We start from the raw sequence: 19,803 nt of genomic DNA, 5'->3' as shown, positions 1-19,803 counted from the left end.
TTGTTGAAAATGTCTGACAAAGTCAAGCTGACTAGGGGTTTTACTGGCGTACACAGCGTAAATCAAAAGGTTTTAAATTATATAATATATTAAGACATAAACGTGTTATGTAGACACTTAGTCTACCGTGCGAAGCCGGGACGGGTAGCTAGTTATACTAATATAATATCAATAAATAATTTAGATTACGTACGTATGTATATTCATCTGAATTTTTAATATTCTCTACTAAAACAACCTTTCACGACATTCTTTATAATTATTATTATCAAATTAAAGAAGAAATTAATTTCCAAGCATCTGCAGTACTATTTTATAAGAACTCACTTCATTACTCAACCGTGAAATGTTGACAACCGAATTTTATTGATACACTGTTCTGATGTATGTATTCTTGAAATGTTATAATTATTATGGCCAATGTTGCATATCACCTTCTGACATTTCACGTCCTTTTTCTGCGGTTAGTTTGGAGTTTGTTCTTACACAATAACCCTACCAGACTACGATGTGTACGTCGGTGTGCTCATATTTTTCCCAAATTACTATAACTTTGGGTTATTAAAAATCGATTAAATATTAAGCAATCTCTGCAACTGAATTTGTTTTATCACAGTAAAACTTGTATTGTAGAATTATTTATTTTCTATAACATTAATTTAGAAATTTACTCGATTAGCTTGTGCAAGCGTGTCTGGGTAGGTACATCGCACTCATCACAAATCTACCGCCAAACTGCAATGCTTACTATTATTGTATTCCGGTTGGAGGGGCGAATGAGCCAGTGAAAATTCAAGCACATATAGGGACATAATATCTAAGTTCCTAAGGTTGGTGGCACATTGGCACAAGGAATGGTAAATATTTCCTACGGCACTAATGTATTTGAGCAGTGATAGCCACTTACTAGCAGGCTGACTGTCAAATGAACCACAATTATTTTTAAAATAGTACCTACGGTTTGTTTGTAAAAAGTAAATATAACTAGTTAATTTCTAAGCGTGATCAATGATAAATCCATGCATTTTGTTAACTTGAAATATATATTGATGACATGTCTCTCTCAACAGAGAATATCAATTAATAATCTAATGCAGCAATAAGACGGCAATCCGATACGACCGGAGAGGGTTCAGACGCAAGACCACCAGTGACGTGATGTAAGGAATGGTTATTATTTCTTACATCGCCAATGTCTATGGGCGGTGGTGACCACTTAAAATCAGGTGTCCCATTTGCTCATCCGCCTACCTTTAAAATAATAAATCTGTAAGTTATTTCCGAGGCCTGAGAGTATTATCACTGCCAACGTCCAAACTTCGAACTGATCAGGGCCAATGGGATTATTTGAGAAATGTGTTCGTGCAGTAAGTTGCCATCTATAAACGTTATTCCATAACGCAGATGACCGAATACTATCCAGACGAGATATACAGAATCCCAAGACAACTAATACCCCTTCAAGGAAATCAACTGGCACACATTCCGAGGCAACGAAGTCTACTACTCGACATCAAATGTAAACCTTACTAATAAAACACTGCAATATTTTTTTTTGTTTTCGAAATCAAAATGACATTCTATATTGAAGCATTACAATTGCTTATTGATAGTCAAATCAGAAAGTACCCCCGGTTCGGAAAAGAAACACCCAGCTCTGAGAAGAACCGGCGAAAGAAACTCAGCGGATTATTTTTACATGTGTCATGTTTCCTTTACAAAAAAAAGAGAAATAAACAACCATGCGGCAATTATTCCTAACGTGTGTTATCATCCATAAATTCAATTAATACCTCTATCAATTTTTCAATCCAAAAACGTAGATTGTGATGCTGGCTGGTAATAAAAGACCAGATACGTCAAATCTAAAAAATTAGTATTGGTATTTAAAATTAGACGTAACTTACAAGTGTGTCGCAACAAAGGTTCGCCTGTCGTAACCGAGACGTGCTAAACACAATACGTAATATTTTGTTTATTTATCTGCGTTTACAAGCGACATGAGTCAAGAATGTAGGTCACGACGAGGAATTACAATCAATGGATAGAGCATTGTATTGCTCGAGCGTACTCATCATATTAACCTTCTTTTGCTAAGTGACTTTTGCACAGATTTTTTTAAAATTATTACTTATTATTTTAAAGGAACGTTTTTCTTTGATATGTAAATAGATTTCCTGCTCTATTCCTATTTCATAATTTAAACTGTAGATGACAAATTTAAGAAATTGTTAACTAGCGAATTTTGTTGTTAAGTGAAAGTTCGATGCACTCTGCAGGATATTCAAATAATATGAATATGAAACATACTTGCTTGTACTGGTAATAAGACCGACCCGTATGCCGTGACGGCAAACGGGATGACGTTCGCTTATGACGCCTCTCTCCACTCTCCGCTTGTATACTATACACTTCGTTGCTATTAAGAAACACATATATATATAGTTTTAATTTATTCATGATTTTATTTAATCATAAATTAATTTAATAACAATCATAACTATTTCACATCTGCTATCACATTAGCCTACAACTTATTTATAAATATTTAATTTCATAATATACTTCCACTTACGTATGTAATGTCATATTGTGTTATTTTATTATGCACTTATAAAGTATATAAATTAAATAGTTCAGGCAACTAATTATTTAATATACATATTATCGCATTAATTAACTGAAATCTAAGAATATTATATCAATACTTAATCATTAATTGCAGTCCACAGTGTGTACTTGTGGTAGGCTTGTAATAATGAGATCATTACGGACCCTTGCAATCACATACTAGACAGTTGTAACAACTTAGTAGGAGAAAGGACACCAACAAAGGAATATAATTACGTTATTTTATAGTATTGCTCGGTACCACTCAACATTTATTCAAACGCCAAACAGCAGTACTTACAATTGTGTTCCGGTATAAAGGGTGGGTGAGCCAGTAGATGAACTTTTTAGTTCTTAACGTTGGTGGTCGATTATTTATTTAAGGGATAGTAAATATTTCCTAAGGCACGAACATATATTGCCAACGGTGACCACTTACCAACATGGCTCATTTTCCAGTCCGCCTACCTATTATAAAAAAAAAAAACTAAATTAGAATTGTTTTAATGAAATGCCTTTATTATAATTAATTATTTATTTAGTAACTCACTCTTCTATTGTAACTAAAATTCAAAATTCCAATTCCAAATTCAAGAATGGATGGATTGCCGTTATTAGAAGCAATTTATATATATTAAATAAGTACCTATATACCACGTTAGGTATTACGAGCAGTAATGCATCGGTTAGATATGACTAACACTTCTTAATATGCTAATATAACCAACCACAGACATTTTAAAACTTACATACATTTTGTATATACGTCTGATATGCTTTATATAATACATAATATAGAGTAAATACTAAATTTCTTACCGATTCTTCTAATTACAATCAATACAGTTTTGTAAAATGTTAGTTGAAAATGATTATACTACAGTAACAGCCTGTTAATGTCCCACTAAAGCTAAGGCTTGCCTTTTGAGGAGAAGGTTTGGAGCTTATTCCACCACGTTGCTCCAATGCGGGTTGGTGGAATACACATGTGGCAGAATTTCAGTGAAATTAGACACATGCAGGTTTCCTCACGATGTTTTCCTTCACCGTCAAGCACGAGATGAATTATAAGCACAACACATTATACAAATTATTAATAGAAATCTATTTTGTGTATCTCGAATAATAAAGATTTGGCTCGAATTGTTCACATACATAATAAATCCATGTGTTTATATATAACAGAATCAAAAAATATATAAATATTATATATTTAAAATAATAGAGAATAGTGCACCTGTGTTTGCGCACACACTTGTGCACTATAATATATCCTGCGTATTTGGCTAATCTCTCTTGTGATTGGCCGCCGTGGCCGAAATCAATTTGGAGGACATTATATATTTAAAAAAAAACTTAATTATATTATAAAAATGATCATATAACTATCCAGTGTAAATATATCTGTGTAACCATTTAAGATTCCGTAGTGACCTCCTATGTAAACCGTTTCTCCTGGTTTTTTTTACTATTTCACTACTTTTTATATGTTTATTTAGTCCCGTTTGTGTAGTAAAGTAGCTCTGGTTCTCTTTTTATGCGCCATTTTGTGGAAAAATAAGGATTTTTCGGTGGCCTTTTCTAGTTAAAGTTTTCAGTTCTGTGATATATTTATCTTATCCGAGCGTTTAGTTGCAGTTTTCTTTATCGACTTAGGTGTAATGACCTTTGTTTATGTATTACTTATATGGAATTTTCTTGTAAAATGCTAAATCGATTTTAATAAGTACAGTATGGTATCAGCCTGTTAATGTCCCACTGCTGGGCTAAGACCTCCTCTCCCTTTTGAGAAGAAGGTTTGAAGCTTATCATCACGCTGCTCCAATACTAATACTACTAATTGGTGGAATACACATGTGGCAGAATTTTAATGAAACACATGCAGGTTTCTTCACGATGTTTTCCTTCACCGTCAAGCACGAGATGAATTATAAACACAAATTAACCACATCAAAATTCAGTGGTGCTTGCCCGGGTTTGAACCCACGATCATCGGTTAAGATTCACGCGTTCTAACCACTCCATCTTGACTTTATCTTTTATTACATTACATTAAATTTTTATTATGTAAAGTAAATAATGCGTATAATTGTTTGATATAGTACGATAACGGTCGCCCGGAACTTATTTTCATACTTAAAGGGTAATCATAAATATGTTCATAATATAGTTTTAGTAAATAAATCTAACTTTATTAAAATACATTAATTAACTCAAACATAAGGGAAATAAAAAAAATACCATTGAGATTCAATCATTTATTTAAATTATAATATTTATATGAACGCCTTAAGACTAGTTCCGACTTAATTTAAATATATTTTTAATGTATAAAAATATCTTATAAATTAATATAATTCAGTGGTTCGATATCTTAACTGTTATAACATTTATTTATTGCATGCAATATTATATTTATTTATTACCATTTCATATATTCTGATTTCATTTAAAATGAATGCGAACATTTGTACACATTTCTTTGGCATGTGAATAAACAGTTACATATAAAAAAATATTGTATTTATTTTAAAAAAAATGTGACGTATAAAAGGACGGAAACACATTGATATATATATATATAATATAAATATAGACAGATTGATTGGGAATATAATTAATTTTATATGTATATTTTAATAGCAACGGCCTAAGTTGTAAAAAATATGTCGCAATACAAGTTTTCTTTATGATGGCACCATTAACATTAGATCAAAACGATTTCGCAAATATTATATGTATAATAAGCACACATGTGTGTTGGTCACGGCCTACTTTTTTTCCATAGTTACGAAACTCGTGTCGTAAGACATCTATACCATCGATGGACCTTAAAAAAGACCTTACACAATCCTATGACGAAACGTAAACAAACACGCCCGTACATACAAAGTATGTGTACTTACGTCCATACTAATTTTATTAAAAATATTCAAAATGCATGTAACGGTTTCGAAAATAAATGTACATGTTCATGCATAGATATATTATAAATGTTTCGTAAATTTGAATAAAAAATACAAAAAGTAATTGTAGGATATTGATGTATATATAAAATAAAAAAGATTGGAATTTTAATAATTAAATTAAAAAAGCAATGCTATGTATAGTACCGACACTTAAGTTGCATCCAAATTAAACAAAGTCAAATCATAAGCTTAGCTAACATCACAAGTAAGTACCAAATTATAGGCAAGTAGCTAAGCGAGCCGAGGTCAAATTTTTCTCATACCCCACTACAAGACGACAATCCAAGCACAGCTTACGACGCTGTTTGCACCTAATCGCTCTTGCAACATGAAATTAATATATTCAACCATTATAAAGACTCCCAAAAGAATATTTAATAATATCCAACATCACCTAAGTCTACTGTAATTAAAAAGTTTTAAAAGTACATAGATACATACATGTTTATATATATAGTATGCAATTTATATTTCCTTGAATATAATATATCAATATATTTTATATTATATGTATATTGTATTGTTCAAATTATATATTCAATATATATGACCACCTTTGCACACCATTTCTTTCTGCTATTCATATGTCAATTCATATAAATAGTCTATCAAAGTAGCGATAAGGCTTAACACTAAAACCATAGATTGGAAGGTCAGTTATGTACTCTGCTAACTTGCATAACCAAGCATTTGTTACGAGCTACTGTCGTGGGGCATCGAGGTCATATACCGAGTTATGAGTCAAGGCAGGTGATTCATAACTTAAGGAGGATATTAATGATTAAATAAGGCGTCGAATGAACTTTGAACTAGGTGTGGCCCTTATCGAGATTATAAATATAATTTCGATTTAAACGATTCGAGAATAAAAAATATTACACCGGTCTTAACCAACGGAAACAGCATCAGGCGTTTGTGTCGAGAATAACAGATTCGATTCTTGTTCGTGAGATTGGAATGTTATTTATAAGTATATTTATAGTTTGTCTTACTAAGCTGCGATCAATATTACAATATACATGTAAAACTTACTAAAATACTGAAGTTTCGTATTCAAATCTAAATATATTAAGATTAAAATATAAAATTTCTTATAATATCAAAATTTTTATCGAAAGTTTATAAACTATAAATAAAATTACAATAAGATATTACGATATAATGATTTAAATGACACAAATGGTAACATAAGAGCAAAAGTCAGTTCGGTATATACGAAACAAACTATGAATAAAATTTCATATATTTCCTTACCAAGGAAACGAATTTTATTCTAAAAAAAATAAAATTACCTAGAAGAATAACTTTCAAAAAAAAGAAAATCGCTTAGGATTCGACTCGATTCGTCGAATTCGATTCGGAATGCAGATCATTATCGACCTTATAATAAAGGTATTAAAGAACAGACTTGCGTTAACGGTAGGCCATATACAATCGGTGGTAAAATTTAGCTAAGGTTATCATTCATATCAGTTATTGTGACCGTGGCCTCTAACTACACAAACATTTATGCTAGAAACTTGTTATATAAGGAATTCACACAATTAACATAACTTATATTTTCCTTAACATATACTTTTATAAGCGGCGCTTATAGCCTCCATCTTGATTGAAATGACGTCATTTATAATTATGGAAATTAAAAAAATATCTGTTTAATAACACGCTTCTTTGCTTTGCAAAGACCTATGAATGGTATTTAGCGCATATATATATATATATAGTGTTTACATTGTAAAATATTTAGAATCATAATAGATTCGCACCTGAACTATTCAAGCGTTAAATTGCTCCGGTCACAATACCCAATACGGCTTTGTACAAAGATTCATTACAATTATAATATTACCTCGAATGTTAACATTCCGTCTCACCCTCTTTTCGCTCCGTGATATAATGTTCAACTTCTCTCAAAGTGTTAAACAGCTTCCAGGCGAGGATAACTCCCGTGATCTCAACTAGAGATATAAGTAGAGACGCGCCGGCGACGGACGAACTGATAATCTTTGTATACACGGATGCAACCTTAGCACAACCTAATCTCTCATTAGCTTCCTTATCAGTGAAGTCACATGTTGCCCTGTAGTAGCTGTCTTGACAGCAGGTCAAAGGCAGGTCGTTCCTCCAGCTCCTGTAATCTCTGGCGTCGTTCGCACCGCAGCACCTCAGCTTCCTTTCGATCCTTCCAAACGCTTTGAAGACATCAGGGTTGGACTGGGAGTTGTAATATCCATCGTAAACCGTATCCTTTATGAATCTGTCTGTGTCTTCGCCGTTAACGTATACGAAGATCAACGTCGCAGCGATCACTTGTCCAAGGATAATAAGTATGAAGAAAAATCCATAAATACCGAGTAATCCTCTGCTCTCTTTGTTAGCACCAAACCATCCACAGAAGGCCACAATCATGACGAAAAGTCCCAAAAATATGAAGAACCATGGTGCTACCTGTGGCCAGTACACTCTATAGTCCAACAGGTAATGGTTACTATTTCTCAAGGCCACGAATTCTGATAGTTGCACAAAGAACCAGACACCCGTCGCGGCCGTCACGAGCCCAAACACGGCGTATATCACATTCAACACATACAGAACACCCTTAATCGTATCTTCTTTCGCCATCTTTAAATACGTCCGAACCGAATGATAGCTGGCAGTGGTATGAGAAATGTTGCAACATAGCGACTGGTTTTATAAACTCATGCGCAGCGTAGTCAATAGTTAAGATACGTTGATTTACACTCGACGATGCGACAACGCCCTGGTGGAATAGGGAGAGATGTGACTAAGATTGTAATTAAACCACTTCCCGTCGGCTTACTAATTTTAATTATTATAATTTATTTTGCCAAGTCAGTACAGAAATAAATTTATTAATAACAAACTATTACTGTCACAAATGTCTCACAGTCAAGAAATCTTATATACATGTTATAGTTCATTCGAAATCTGTCAATCGTGTCGTATCAAACGTGTCGTATCCGTCCCGTGTAATAAAATCAATTATCTACGTGATTCAACTAACATCTAAGCCGGTTCTCGATGACATAGTTTGTTTTCAATACTTTAGCTGATGCGATCGCTACGTCTATTACGCAAAACAACACGTAGTGTGCATGCTTCCCGTGGCCTTCGAGACAAACGCTTTCCTTTTATTAAATAAAAAATAAATATTGCCAATTTATTCAATCTATACATGTATTAAATGATTGATTTCTTTTTTTTTTTCAAGATATTATAATTATTAAAAAATATTTTAATATAATTTAGAAAAGCTCTTGAGGATTTGATACTTCACCAATGCGATAGAAGTGTGACGAATTTATTGAGATTAATTATAAATTATACTCATTGGTGCGTCTGGGGTTGAAGTTACTTCGATTAAAATTCACGTGATCTAGCAATTACAAAATGTCTTAAAAACAAAACGTAACTTTCAAAAACGTCTACAAGCCACGGGAATTGCATTCAACAAATTTGCTCTTAGTTGAATTCTACTAAAGGCGTACCATCCAATTTTGTTGTATTTTAATCTATTCTATTATACACAATCAAAAAATCATTTTCATTCATAATAAAGCGTTTAAAACGGTCATATTAATTTTTTATCAAACGTTTTTCCCCTTAAATACGAGAACACAGCACTAAAATATTTCTCAAAATTCGTATGAAGATATTTAGTTAAATTAAGTTAGTACAATATTAGTAGTGTGATGTTAAAATGAGAGATTTATATCCTTTGGTATGTACATATATTAGATATTATAAATTCTTCTAAAATGATAATCATTACTAATCACCTTATATATTAAAATAACCGCAAATAGTTTTAAAAACAGTTATCGACAAAAATAATTAAAAATCAATTAAACTTTGCTACAGTTGATAAATGACTTTATATTATACATTAAATTACAAATCGTTACTCGAAACTTAAATTTACTTAACAAGAAATAACAATAAAAATAGCGCCATTTTATCTAAAGAAAAATATATAGAGTTCCTAAAATATATCACCTTTGCAAAATGCAATGTTGAACTTTAAACTGAGCTTTTATAATAAACTTCAACTGAAAGTGTTTTTACAATACATGATAATTATTCCCAATCAACCACAAGTCAATACACATACGTTATATACATTAAAACGTATCATTACATAATATTATACTAATACATACAATTAATATATAAAAATAGATAAATACAATAATATGACAAACAAATCTGTTTCTATACTATACTAGGCTTGTAGATATTCATTATATTTCCAGTCTTACTAGAGTCATATCCACACGTTTTATTAACAAAATTACTAATACTACTATTGTTACAAAATGCAGTATACATCTGTCTCCGTCGCACTTAAATGCGTTGAAAAGAGAAAACAAAACCCATAACATACTACGCCCTACTTTCTAACAAATCGATTATGTTAAAAGCTATTTCATTATTAAGATTACTTATACATTAGACTAATGCTATTAAATAAATAATTAAAAAACTAAAGAACTTAATTAAACATGCATGTTTATGATTATTTACATGTGTTATAATTAAAAAAAATATTGTTTTAAGCAAACTAAACTAACAGTCTTAAAAGTAAAATATGTAATACTATTATTAAAAACCCTATAAAGGGAGTTTGCTCATGTTTAAAGATTGCCAGATACAAACTATAAAAACGACACGTCACTAAATGAGTCATATATGACTATGTTATCGAATTAATTAAACATAAAACGCTCACTGTTGAATAAAAATGAAATTAGACCTTGTTTAATTAATAAAGGCATTTGTGTGTTTTAAGTATACGCTTATAAATATATATTTACATACTTAACGTTAAAACTGAACTCCACAAATTGTAAAGTAAAAAACATCTAGTTAAGACACTATATCGCGTTGACAATGTAAAGAAGCTATTGAATATTTCAAAACTAACAATCAAAGGTAATCACCTATCGTTAGATGGTCTATTAAAATAACTTTAACGTCCACATTTCATATAGAACGTCATTTATTTAATTAAAAATTAATTAATAAATACCTATCATTAAATTGAACTTACATTGAAAACTTTTAGCTATTTCTCAAGTCAAATTAAATCTCAAAATGACATTAAAAGTTAACATTAAATAGGTTATTGCGTTTGTTATGTTCAAAAACGTATCTTGATCGTAACATGTAACATCAAACAAAAATCAACATTGTTCGCTAGCTTTACGTGCGTCGTTTTAACAGTATGCATCTGTCTTTAAGGTGTTTTTTTTTTCACGTGAGTACGTGATATTATCTCCGTCATGTTGTAAGCTGAATGTTTGTTCGCCGAATTAGCGCCTTCATATATTGAAGTTACTTGTTTTCTCAAACGAGAAAAGAAAAACTTCTATACAGAAAAATCAACCGTGTTTAAATAATAATAATAATCATTTATACATTAGAACAAGTTTTTTAAATATTGTAAGAGCTGTCTAAAGCATTTATAGTTATGTATGTCATGGGAAAAACATGATTTTGTTACGAAACAAGTCATTCTACATGCTTCTTTAGATCATTAGATATTTAAAGTAAACCATTACTTTTCACACTTTTTAAATCATGGAATATTTAAAAAAAAATACAATGTTTGACAGTTTAACGTAATCGAATTACATAAACCACTTACGTCTACAGTAAAACCTTTTTGCTCTCTGACTCGTGCTGGACTGGTGGCCGATTCCTCTTCTCCAGCGCCCTTGATAACATAACAGCAGCCGCAACACTCATTATGCTAATAAACGCCGTAAATAAAGACGCAGCAGACAAAACCTTGATGGCAATTCTTGCGTACTGAGCAGCGACCGTCGAACACCCGTGCCTCTCATTGGCCAATTTATTCGTAAATTCACAATCAATCGTATAAGGTTCCAACCATCCGTGGTAATACACGTCGCAGCATGACATCGGGAACTCGGATTTCCAGTTCTTGTAATCCCGCGGGCTATCAGCGCCGCAACAGTGTAGCTTTCTCTCGATAACGCCAAACGACTCGGCTACTTCCGTGTCAATTTTCGCTTGGAAATACACATCCCATACCGTGTCCTTGACGAAGTCATCCGTTGATTTGTTGTCAGCAAAAACCAAGGAGAGAACAGAGGCGGCAACCAAACACAGAATCACAATCGATGACATCGTAATATACACAGTTAAGAGGCCCCGACTTTTCTTCTTGGCGCTGGCGAAACCGCACGCCGAAACTCCCACAACAAACAGCGCGACGAAGAAGAACAACCATGGTATGGCCTGGGGCCAGTACACGGTGTAATCGAGCAAGTAATGATTACTGTTCCTTAATCTTGTAAATTCATTAACTTGACAGAAGAACCATATAGAAGCTGATGCGATCGCGAGTCCGATTATTAAACTAATTGCATTTAGAATGTGAAGGGCAACTTTAGAACCGGTGCTAGCCATGATAGCGGCGCGTGCGTCTCGTTCGAGGTTTCACAATTGAATGGCGTGTGGGGACGATAGATCTTGTTTATAAAACTTCGTAAACGCTTCCTAGTGATTCATAAGGATCAATGGAATTATTTAATATGTTCTGTTTGTTCTATTTGTATTGACGCACTATTCTGTTGATTATACATCGCATATAAGGTCGACTTTCGTGTACACAGTTTTTAGAGTTTATGACATTATGGATGTAATAAAAAGGATGAGAGTCATCTCAATACTACGATGATGATGTCAATTATAATTTGTCAATTGAATGAGACAAGCGTAGTAGTAGCCGACGACGCAACAATTATCCAATATAATGTTCCGTCTGTGGTTTAGCTCGCGTGGGTTTCGATATTAACAGGAATATTAACGAGTTTATGTAATATATAAATGGAACAATAATTATGAATTTTACCCCTTTGTTATATACTTATATTTACTAAACTTTTTTATATAATGTTTCAGTGACAGAGATTATTGGTAAAACAAATAAATAAATATCCATTTATTAATTTTGATTTATTCTATTTCATCGTATAAAGATGATATATTTATTAACTGTTAAACAAAATATTGAATTATTTTACTTTGTATGTTGAATCACGTGGAAAAATAAATGAGAAATTATTAAAAGTAATAATTTATCGAATTAAATGAATAAGTTATAATATACAGTTGTTCTTTTATACAATTTAATTTACCTTACAAAAAGTAACTTATAAAATGGTTTGTTAAGCATTTTAATATTAAATAATCATTTATATATTAAAGAAAAAAAATATTTCAATTATTTAATATACTATGTTCAAAGAAATAAAATTTAATTTAATGTGATTTTATTTAGACTTTGGCTGCCTCGTTGGTCTAGTGGCTAGATATAAGGCCGCTGATCCGGAGATCTTAGGTTCAAATCCCAGGTTGGACCAATAAAAAATTATTGGGTTTTTCTGTCAGAAAAGTCTCAGTCCGGGGTCTGGGAGTTGGAAATGTGTACACTCCCATGTCTCGGAAAATACGTAAAGTCGTTGGTCCTGCGCCTGAACTCTTTCCGGTCGTATCGGATTGCCGTCCCATCGGATTATGAGAATTAGGGAATAGAGAGTGCACCTGTGTTTGCGCACACACTTGTGCACTATAATATCTCCTGCGTAGTTGGCTAATCTCTCTTGAGATTGGCCGCCGAGGTCGAAATCGGTCTCGGGGACCTTATTATTTAGACTTTTCTGATATTTAATTTAAAATATAGTTTTAATCAATGATTCGGTTATTTTCAATATGTAGTCTGCAATATTATTGTAAAAACATATTTGTTTGTCTATAATGAACCAAATTAATTAGATACACCATCTACATACATTTGAAGAAATATATAATCAAAGTGATGGAAGGTACGAAATCAGAAATCAGACTGCTGAATGAAAATGAAAGAAAAAAACTGACTGTTCATACTTCCTATCCAATTAAGGACGGGTAACGTCTCGGGTCAAGAAACATAAAGTACAGTAACAGTAACAGCCTGTAAATGTCCCACTGCTGGGCTAAGGCCTCCTCTCCCTTTTTTTGAGGAGAAGGTTTGGAGCTTATTCCACCACGCTGCTCCAGTGCGGGTTGGTGGAATACACATGTGGCAGAATTTCAGTGAAATTAGACACATGCAGGTTTCCTCACGATGTTTTCCTTCACCGTAAAGCACGAGATGAATTATAATTACAAATTAAGCACATGAAAAGTCAGTGGTGCTTGCCCGGGCTTGAACCCACGATCATCGGTTAAGATTCAGTGTATTAGGATTACTTTTTGTTTATACAAAATCTATTATATGATTGATATATAAATTGCAGTTAATAAATAACGACAAGCTTATCACGACTTCGTTGATACCAAAGTACATTTTTATCCTGCCAAGCATCAATACTCTGTATTACTGTACTTTAGCCAAAGCCACTGGTACTACCAGAAATTTTAGTCACGTACAACGTACAATACACAACCAACTCCGAGATCTATGTTATATCCATTTACCCGTAATTACACTGGCTTACTTACCCTTACAAACCGGAACACAACAATACTACATTGCTGTGTAGCGGAGAAGTGAGTGAGTGGTACCTACCCAGACGGACTTGCAAAGCTCTATACCTAGCACGCATCACGTCAATTACTGCTTAAATTATTCTATCCTGAAAAATAGGTCAATATGTCGTTGCGCACGTGACCTTGCTGTTTTCATACTATAGACTAATGCAAATATGGAAACATTTAGGTGTCATTCAAAATAATTCCCACCCAGTTTCAGGAATATCCGAATACATTCAGGAAAAACCGAATGATGAAATTATTGATTTCATAAATAAATATTATTAATTCACGTAGTCAAATATTCACTTGAACTAAGTATTAATACAGAAAAGAGTGTTAATATGATTAATATTAAGTAACAGCCTGTAAATGTCCCACTGCTGGGCTAAAGCCTCCTCTCCATTTTGAGGAGAAGGTTTGGAGCTCATTCATATGATATGTTCTTAAAATTATTGTTCATTGTTCAACAGTAATCATAATCGAAAATTATTGAAAGGAAATTATATATGAATTTAACGGTTAAGAAAAAATTTTGTTTACATTTTTTTTTTCATTTTTTTAATTGCTTGTCGCTAACCAAAGGTCGTAAATACATACCAAATAAGTAAAAAAAAATCGATTGATAAACAAGGGAGAAAAGGATTTTAAGCTATATTGTCTTTGCCTATTATTAAATAAATATAGACGTTAATTTTCATCATATAATAATTTAATTGTATTTAATCTAAATAAACGAAACTATATCATTTAATTGGAGGAGAGTAACTACTGTATTTCCAGCTGGTTCTTTGTAGAATCTACATTCTGAACTGGTTAACATAACCAATGATATAACCACTATTTATACCTGTATATATATTATATGTGCGAAAGACATTCTGTCTGTCTGTCTTTCACGGTAAAACCATTGAACCGATTATGATATAATTATATTAAGTATAAAGCATGCATGAACTCCATGGAAGGACATATGCTACTTTTTATAAAAAACAAGCGAAGCCGCGTGCGCATACTAGTTAGGATAAGTAGCTAAATAAAAAAAAACCCCAGCGATTATACCTAACAAAGATCGTATGACTCAAAAAGTGTTGTAAAAAAATTGTAACCGGAAGATTTCCTTAAAATATTTCTTACGCAGGTTCATACCCTTTATCTCCTCAAGGTTAGAGAATTTTAAATCAACCATACTATCGTGTTTACTACAAAACATACTACAACCGATGTTTCATTCATAAACCTACCAAAAGTAACACAATCGATAATGAATCGTATCATCATGTAATAGAGTATAAACTTATATATACAATCAAATGAAAATATTAAATAATATTACATGTGAAATTAAGCCTTAAAACAAGGGGGTACAGTTTAAATTTATTTTAATTGTTCTTAATTCACCGGTTGGCCTTTGACGTGGGTATTTATTTTATATATGAGTCACGGATATTCGCGGTACGGTACAAGTTTTACTGAGAACAGATAGAATCAAGAAAATTATACTCGTTGTCATTTCGTGACGTCATCGATGTCACAAATCAAGAGCCTGTAAATTTATTGCTTGGCTAAGGCCTCCTCTCGTGTGTCAATTTTCCTTCCTTATAGAGCACGTGACGAATTATAAACACAAATTAAGCACATGAAAATTCATTGGTGCTTGGACTTGAACCCATTGTAGCTTGGTGTAAGATGCTTCTAACCACTGAGCCAAGATGGCTCAGTTAACCTTTATTTTTTTAGTGAATGTTAGTTATTGCGTCGTTGGTAAAGTTTATTACCCCCTTTTTCTATATAGAGCAACAAGGCAAGAGTTAATTAGGGTAGTGTTTTCGTAGGGGCGAATATAGGGGTGAATAAACCACCGTGTCATGCAATTTACATATCAACAAAAACTTATTTTGTTCTCAGCTTAGTAAAACTATTATTTTAAAATAGATATAGTTTTATAATATTTTGTATAATTTATTTTATATATGTACATTGCCATAACCGAGATGGCCCAGTGGTAAGAAAGTGAATCTTAACCGATAATCATGGGTTCAAACCCGGGCAAGCATCGCTGAATTTTCATGTGCTGAATTTGCGATTATAATTCATCTCGTGCTATACGATGAAGGAAAACATCGTGAGGAAACCTGCATGTGTCTAATTTCACTGAAATTCTGCCACATGTGTATTCCACCAACCGGCATTAGAGCAGCGTGGTGGAATAAGCTCCATACCTTCTCCTCAAAAAGGGAGAGGAGGCCTTAGCCCAGCAGTGGGACATTTACAGGCTGTTACTTACATAGCAGTAAATTCAGTTAGTTAGCCATTATCGCTATTAATTTTAACTCTAGCAAAGAAAACTTTACCCGAGTCACAGCTTTAACTTCCTACGGATGTTTTTCAACGTATACGTGAATAAAATATTTTTTATTGTACTCACAAACGCTTTTCGTTGGATGATCGCTCGATCGTCGATGCGTCCAAGGCTATCTTCATTGTACTCATTGTTGCGGGCGTCGATTTTCATTTAACGTTAATTTTCCTTGCGTTTTATACTTGTTTATATAAACAGCAAATCGGCTGACGTTGTCTTATCTGTGTATATTTAGGTCTTTATATAAAATTGATGATAAGTATTTGGTGACAGATGATATCTAATCATAATATATAAACAAAAGAAGAATATAAAATATGATCTGTGCTCAAACACTTACCTATGTATAGAAGTTGTGGGAGAGAGTTTCGGGATTATAATTTATAACAAATCACAAAAAGGTATAAAAATCTTCATGAATAAATACATATTTGTTCGAACTTTCATGGTAAACGGTCAAATGCTGTTGAACTATGTTAATCTCAAATAAAAATATATATCAATGTACAATGTATTAATCAATGTACGAAAACGAAAACTTCTAAGTGGGTATGTGAATAATTCCAGCATAATTAAATGGGTATAACTTGTATAAAATGCAGTTTTTAGATTAGAAATCTGCTAAAATATACGACATAAAGGGTCTGATGGCTTAATAAATATTCTGTTCCTAAGAAATTTGATGATGACTAGGGAGTCATCGTCACGCCGTGACCGAAATTAGGGAATTTCGGTCACGGCGTCCTTTCTCATGGGATACTAGCCAACTACGCAAGACAAATAGTGCATTCTTTATTCCCTCACTCCTCCTATCTGACAGTACTGCAAACATACAACCGCTACGAAACACGTAAGAGCTCTAAATATCTATCAAAATAAAAACCATAACAAATCAACATAAGCCTTTGTTTACATAAGAATAATTAACATTGAAGCCCTAAAACTAAATAATAAAGCCACTATATAAATAATGACCGTGTGGAATGGCAACAAGCATTTCCACTATTCCTAACTTTGAAACGCAATTTCGATCCTCTGAGCGAAAAATAAACTCCTATCACCAGTAGAGGCAATCGAATAATCATTTATAAATTTGTTCATTCAACGCTAAACATACACACACATAAACATGTATATAATATTGAATTCAATAGCATTGTTTATTTACGGAACCTGCCTTAATGGGAACAATAATTGTGTCACGTGATATGAATGCAAGTCGTTCGATCGTTACAGAATAACTAGAAAACCTTGGGAGTGTGTGTGAAGAGACAGCATACCTTTTCCCTTGTGATTTATGAACACTTTGTTTATATGCGATATATCTGGGAATATATAGGAATAAATATTTTATATATTAATGAAAAGGCTTTTTTTTTTCATTATTATTTATTTTTTGTTCTTTTTGTTGTTACTTTCGAGAATCTTAATTTCTTTTCCTCGTCATTGATTTGTACTGTATTTTATCATAACATTACATTTGTCAATAAGATTAATACGATACGATTAGATTGTCTACCCTTCATACTGTGTGAAATTTCTTAAATTGCTCTTTAAGTGAACTGTGTGTTCTTTGAGTAAAATAAAGATCTTTAAACTGAAGGTAGACGTATATAGTGCCAAACATTGAATAAAACTTTTAGGGACATTAATTAATTGAAAAGCCATTACATTAACAAAATACGCAAACGAATTTTTGGATCAAATGTACAATAGCTTACTACTTAATGAAATAATAGACTAATTCGATACAAATAATGTTATTTAAGCGAGTACTGGCCCTGCCACACAAAGACAAAACCAGGTCATTAATACTAATATAATGTTGCTCGGTAAATAATATATTATTGACTAAAACATTTACAAGAAACTATTATAAAAATCTATTAACCGATAGTAGCACTTAATTTTATATTATTCGCGTTCTAATATGTTGTCTATTTTATTTATCCATTTTTAATTACGATAATAATAATATTCTATCAGATGGTCCGGTTATAGTTTAAATTTAAATTATAATGATTTGTGTTTATAACTTATATTGTGCTGGGTGACAAAGAAAACTATAATAAAGTCAAAAGTCGAATAATTTATCCAAGTTAACTCCCACAAGCACATTTAAATCATCATCTTAAAATTGTAATTATAATATAAAGCTAAAACCGGTTTCAATTCTACCGTAAAGACGCAGCAACAAACTCAGTACTTACACTTTTTAACAATGAAATAATTATATACAATTATATTTATACTTTGAATGAACACCAACGACACAAATTCCAAGCTATTCTATCATTTATATAATCATATACAGTATAAAGAGCCTTTTAAAAAAAATAAAATGAGTTTTAAATTTAGTTTTGGTAAATATAAAATAATCTGGGGAATTTTATTATAGAATCGAATTGCTTGGCGTAGTGAGCTTGGTGGTGAAAGCATCGTGAGGAAGCCCGCATGGGCATCCGATTACCCTTATTTGACCTACGGGAGCATAAGCCCCAAGCGTTCTTCTCAAAAGAAGAGAATGACAATAGAAATATGAGATACCATACATATGTATATAATTATATCGAATGTACATGAATTAATTATTATTATATAGTAATATTTTGTTATCTATAGAAATTTATTTATTTTATAATTGTTAATATTTATTACATAAAGACAACCTAACAAAACTGTGTACAGTCATTTTCATAATATATAAAATTAAAATAAAAAAAAAACAAAATACATATTACAAATTTATAGCAAAAACACGCCGTCTAAAAGATTGTCCTGTGGCATTGCATCTAAGATGCTGGCACTATTGCCTCTCTGCGCCGCTGGACTCAGCCTTTGGGCTAAATAAGCGCCAGCTCTTGGGTCGTCAGAAGTGTGGACCAGTTTCTTATTATTTATAATATTTTTAGTACCAGACGACCATGGACCTAATATTTCAAAACCCTGCCTCGCAAATTCATATTCGTATTGTTATTATTAAATTTATTATACTCAGTTCACTGTGCCTTGGCATGACAGCCGTGAACTCCTCTCCGCCGAGTTTAACGCGAAATATAATTAAATAAAGCAACGCAACACGAATTCAGTCAGATCCTGATATTATGTAAAACGTAAATGTAAATATAAAGATACTTTTCCCTATGCAGCAATATTGCATTACTTAGATATTTATTAATTCAATTATAACTAAACCAAGTTATATAGTCTAGTTGTACTACAGTATTATATATATGTTTGTATAAAAATTCGATTAGTTAAAAGACAATGCTTGCGTGTTCCGCATCGAGGCAACCCTTC

The 19,803-nt window shown here is 32.3% G+C and overlaps 2 protein-coding genes across 2 annotated transcripts; both read right to left on the bottom strand.

Annotated features, from left to right (window-relative positions):
• Window positions 1–4,853: 4,853 nt before the first annotated feature.
• On the bottom strand, window positions 4,854–8,789 carry LOC126778562 (leukocyte surface antigen CD53-like). Its single transcript, XM_050502231.1, has one exon. The coding sequence runs from the start codon at window positions 8,199–8,201 to the stop codon at window positions 7,437–7,439; it is 765 nt and encodes a 254-aa protein (XP_050358188.1). The 5' UTR covers window positions 8,202–8,789; the 3' UTR covers window positions 4,854–7,436.
• A 560-nt stretch (window positions 8,790–9,349) lies between these two features.
• LOC126778558 (23 kDa integral membrane protein-like) lies at window positions 9,350–12,086 on the bottom strand. Its single transcript, XM_050502225.1, has one exon. It carries the CDS (start codon window positions 12,033–12,035, stop codon window positions 11,250–11,252), a length of 786 nt encoding a protein of 261 aa, XP_050358182.1. The 5' UTR covers window positions 12,036–12,086; the 3' UTR covers window positions 9,350–11,249.
• Window positions 12,087–19,803: the final 7,717 nt, after the last annotated feature.

The sequence above is a fragment of the Nymphalis io genome, chromosome 26 (genome assembly GCF_905147045.1).
Source record: "Nymphalis io chromosome 26, ilAglIoxx1.1, whole genome shotgun sequence".
Lineage (NCBI taxonomy): Eukaryota > Metazoa > Arthropoda > Insecta > Lepidoptera > Nymphalidae > Nymphalis > Nymphalis io.
This window is presented reverse-complemented; position numbering and strand designations above follow the sequence as displayed.

What these genes read in the sequence shown, in the direction of transcription:
- LOC126778562 (XM_050502231.1), bottom strand. Translation starts at nt 8,201, where the DNA reads ATGGCGAAAGAAGATACGATTAAGGGTGTTCTGTATGTGTTGAATGTG.
- LOC126778558 (XM_050502225.1), bottom strand. Translation starts at nt 12,035, where the DNA reads ATGGCTAGCACCGGTTCTAAAGTTGCCCTTCACATTCTAAATGCAATT.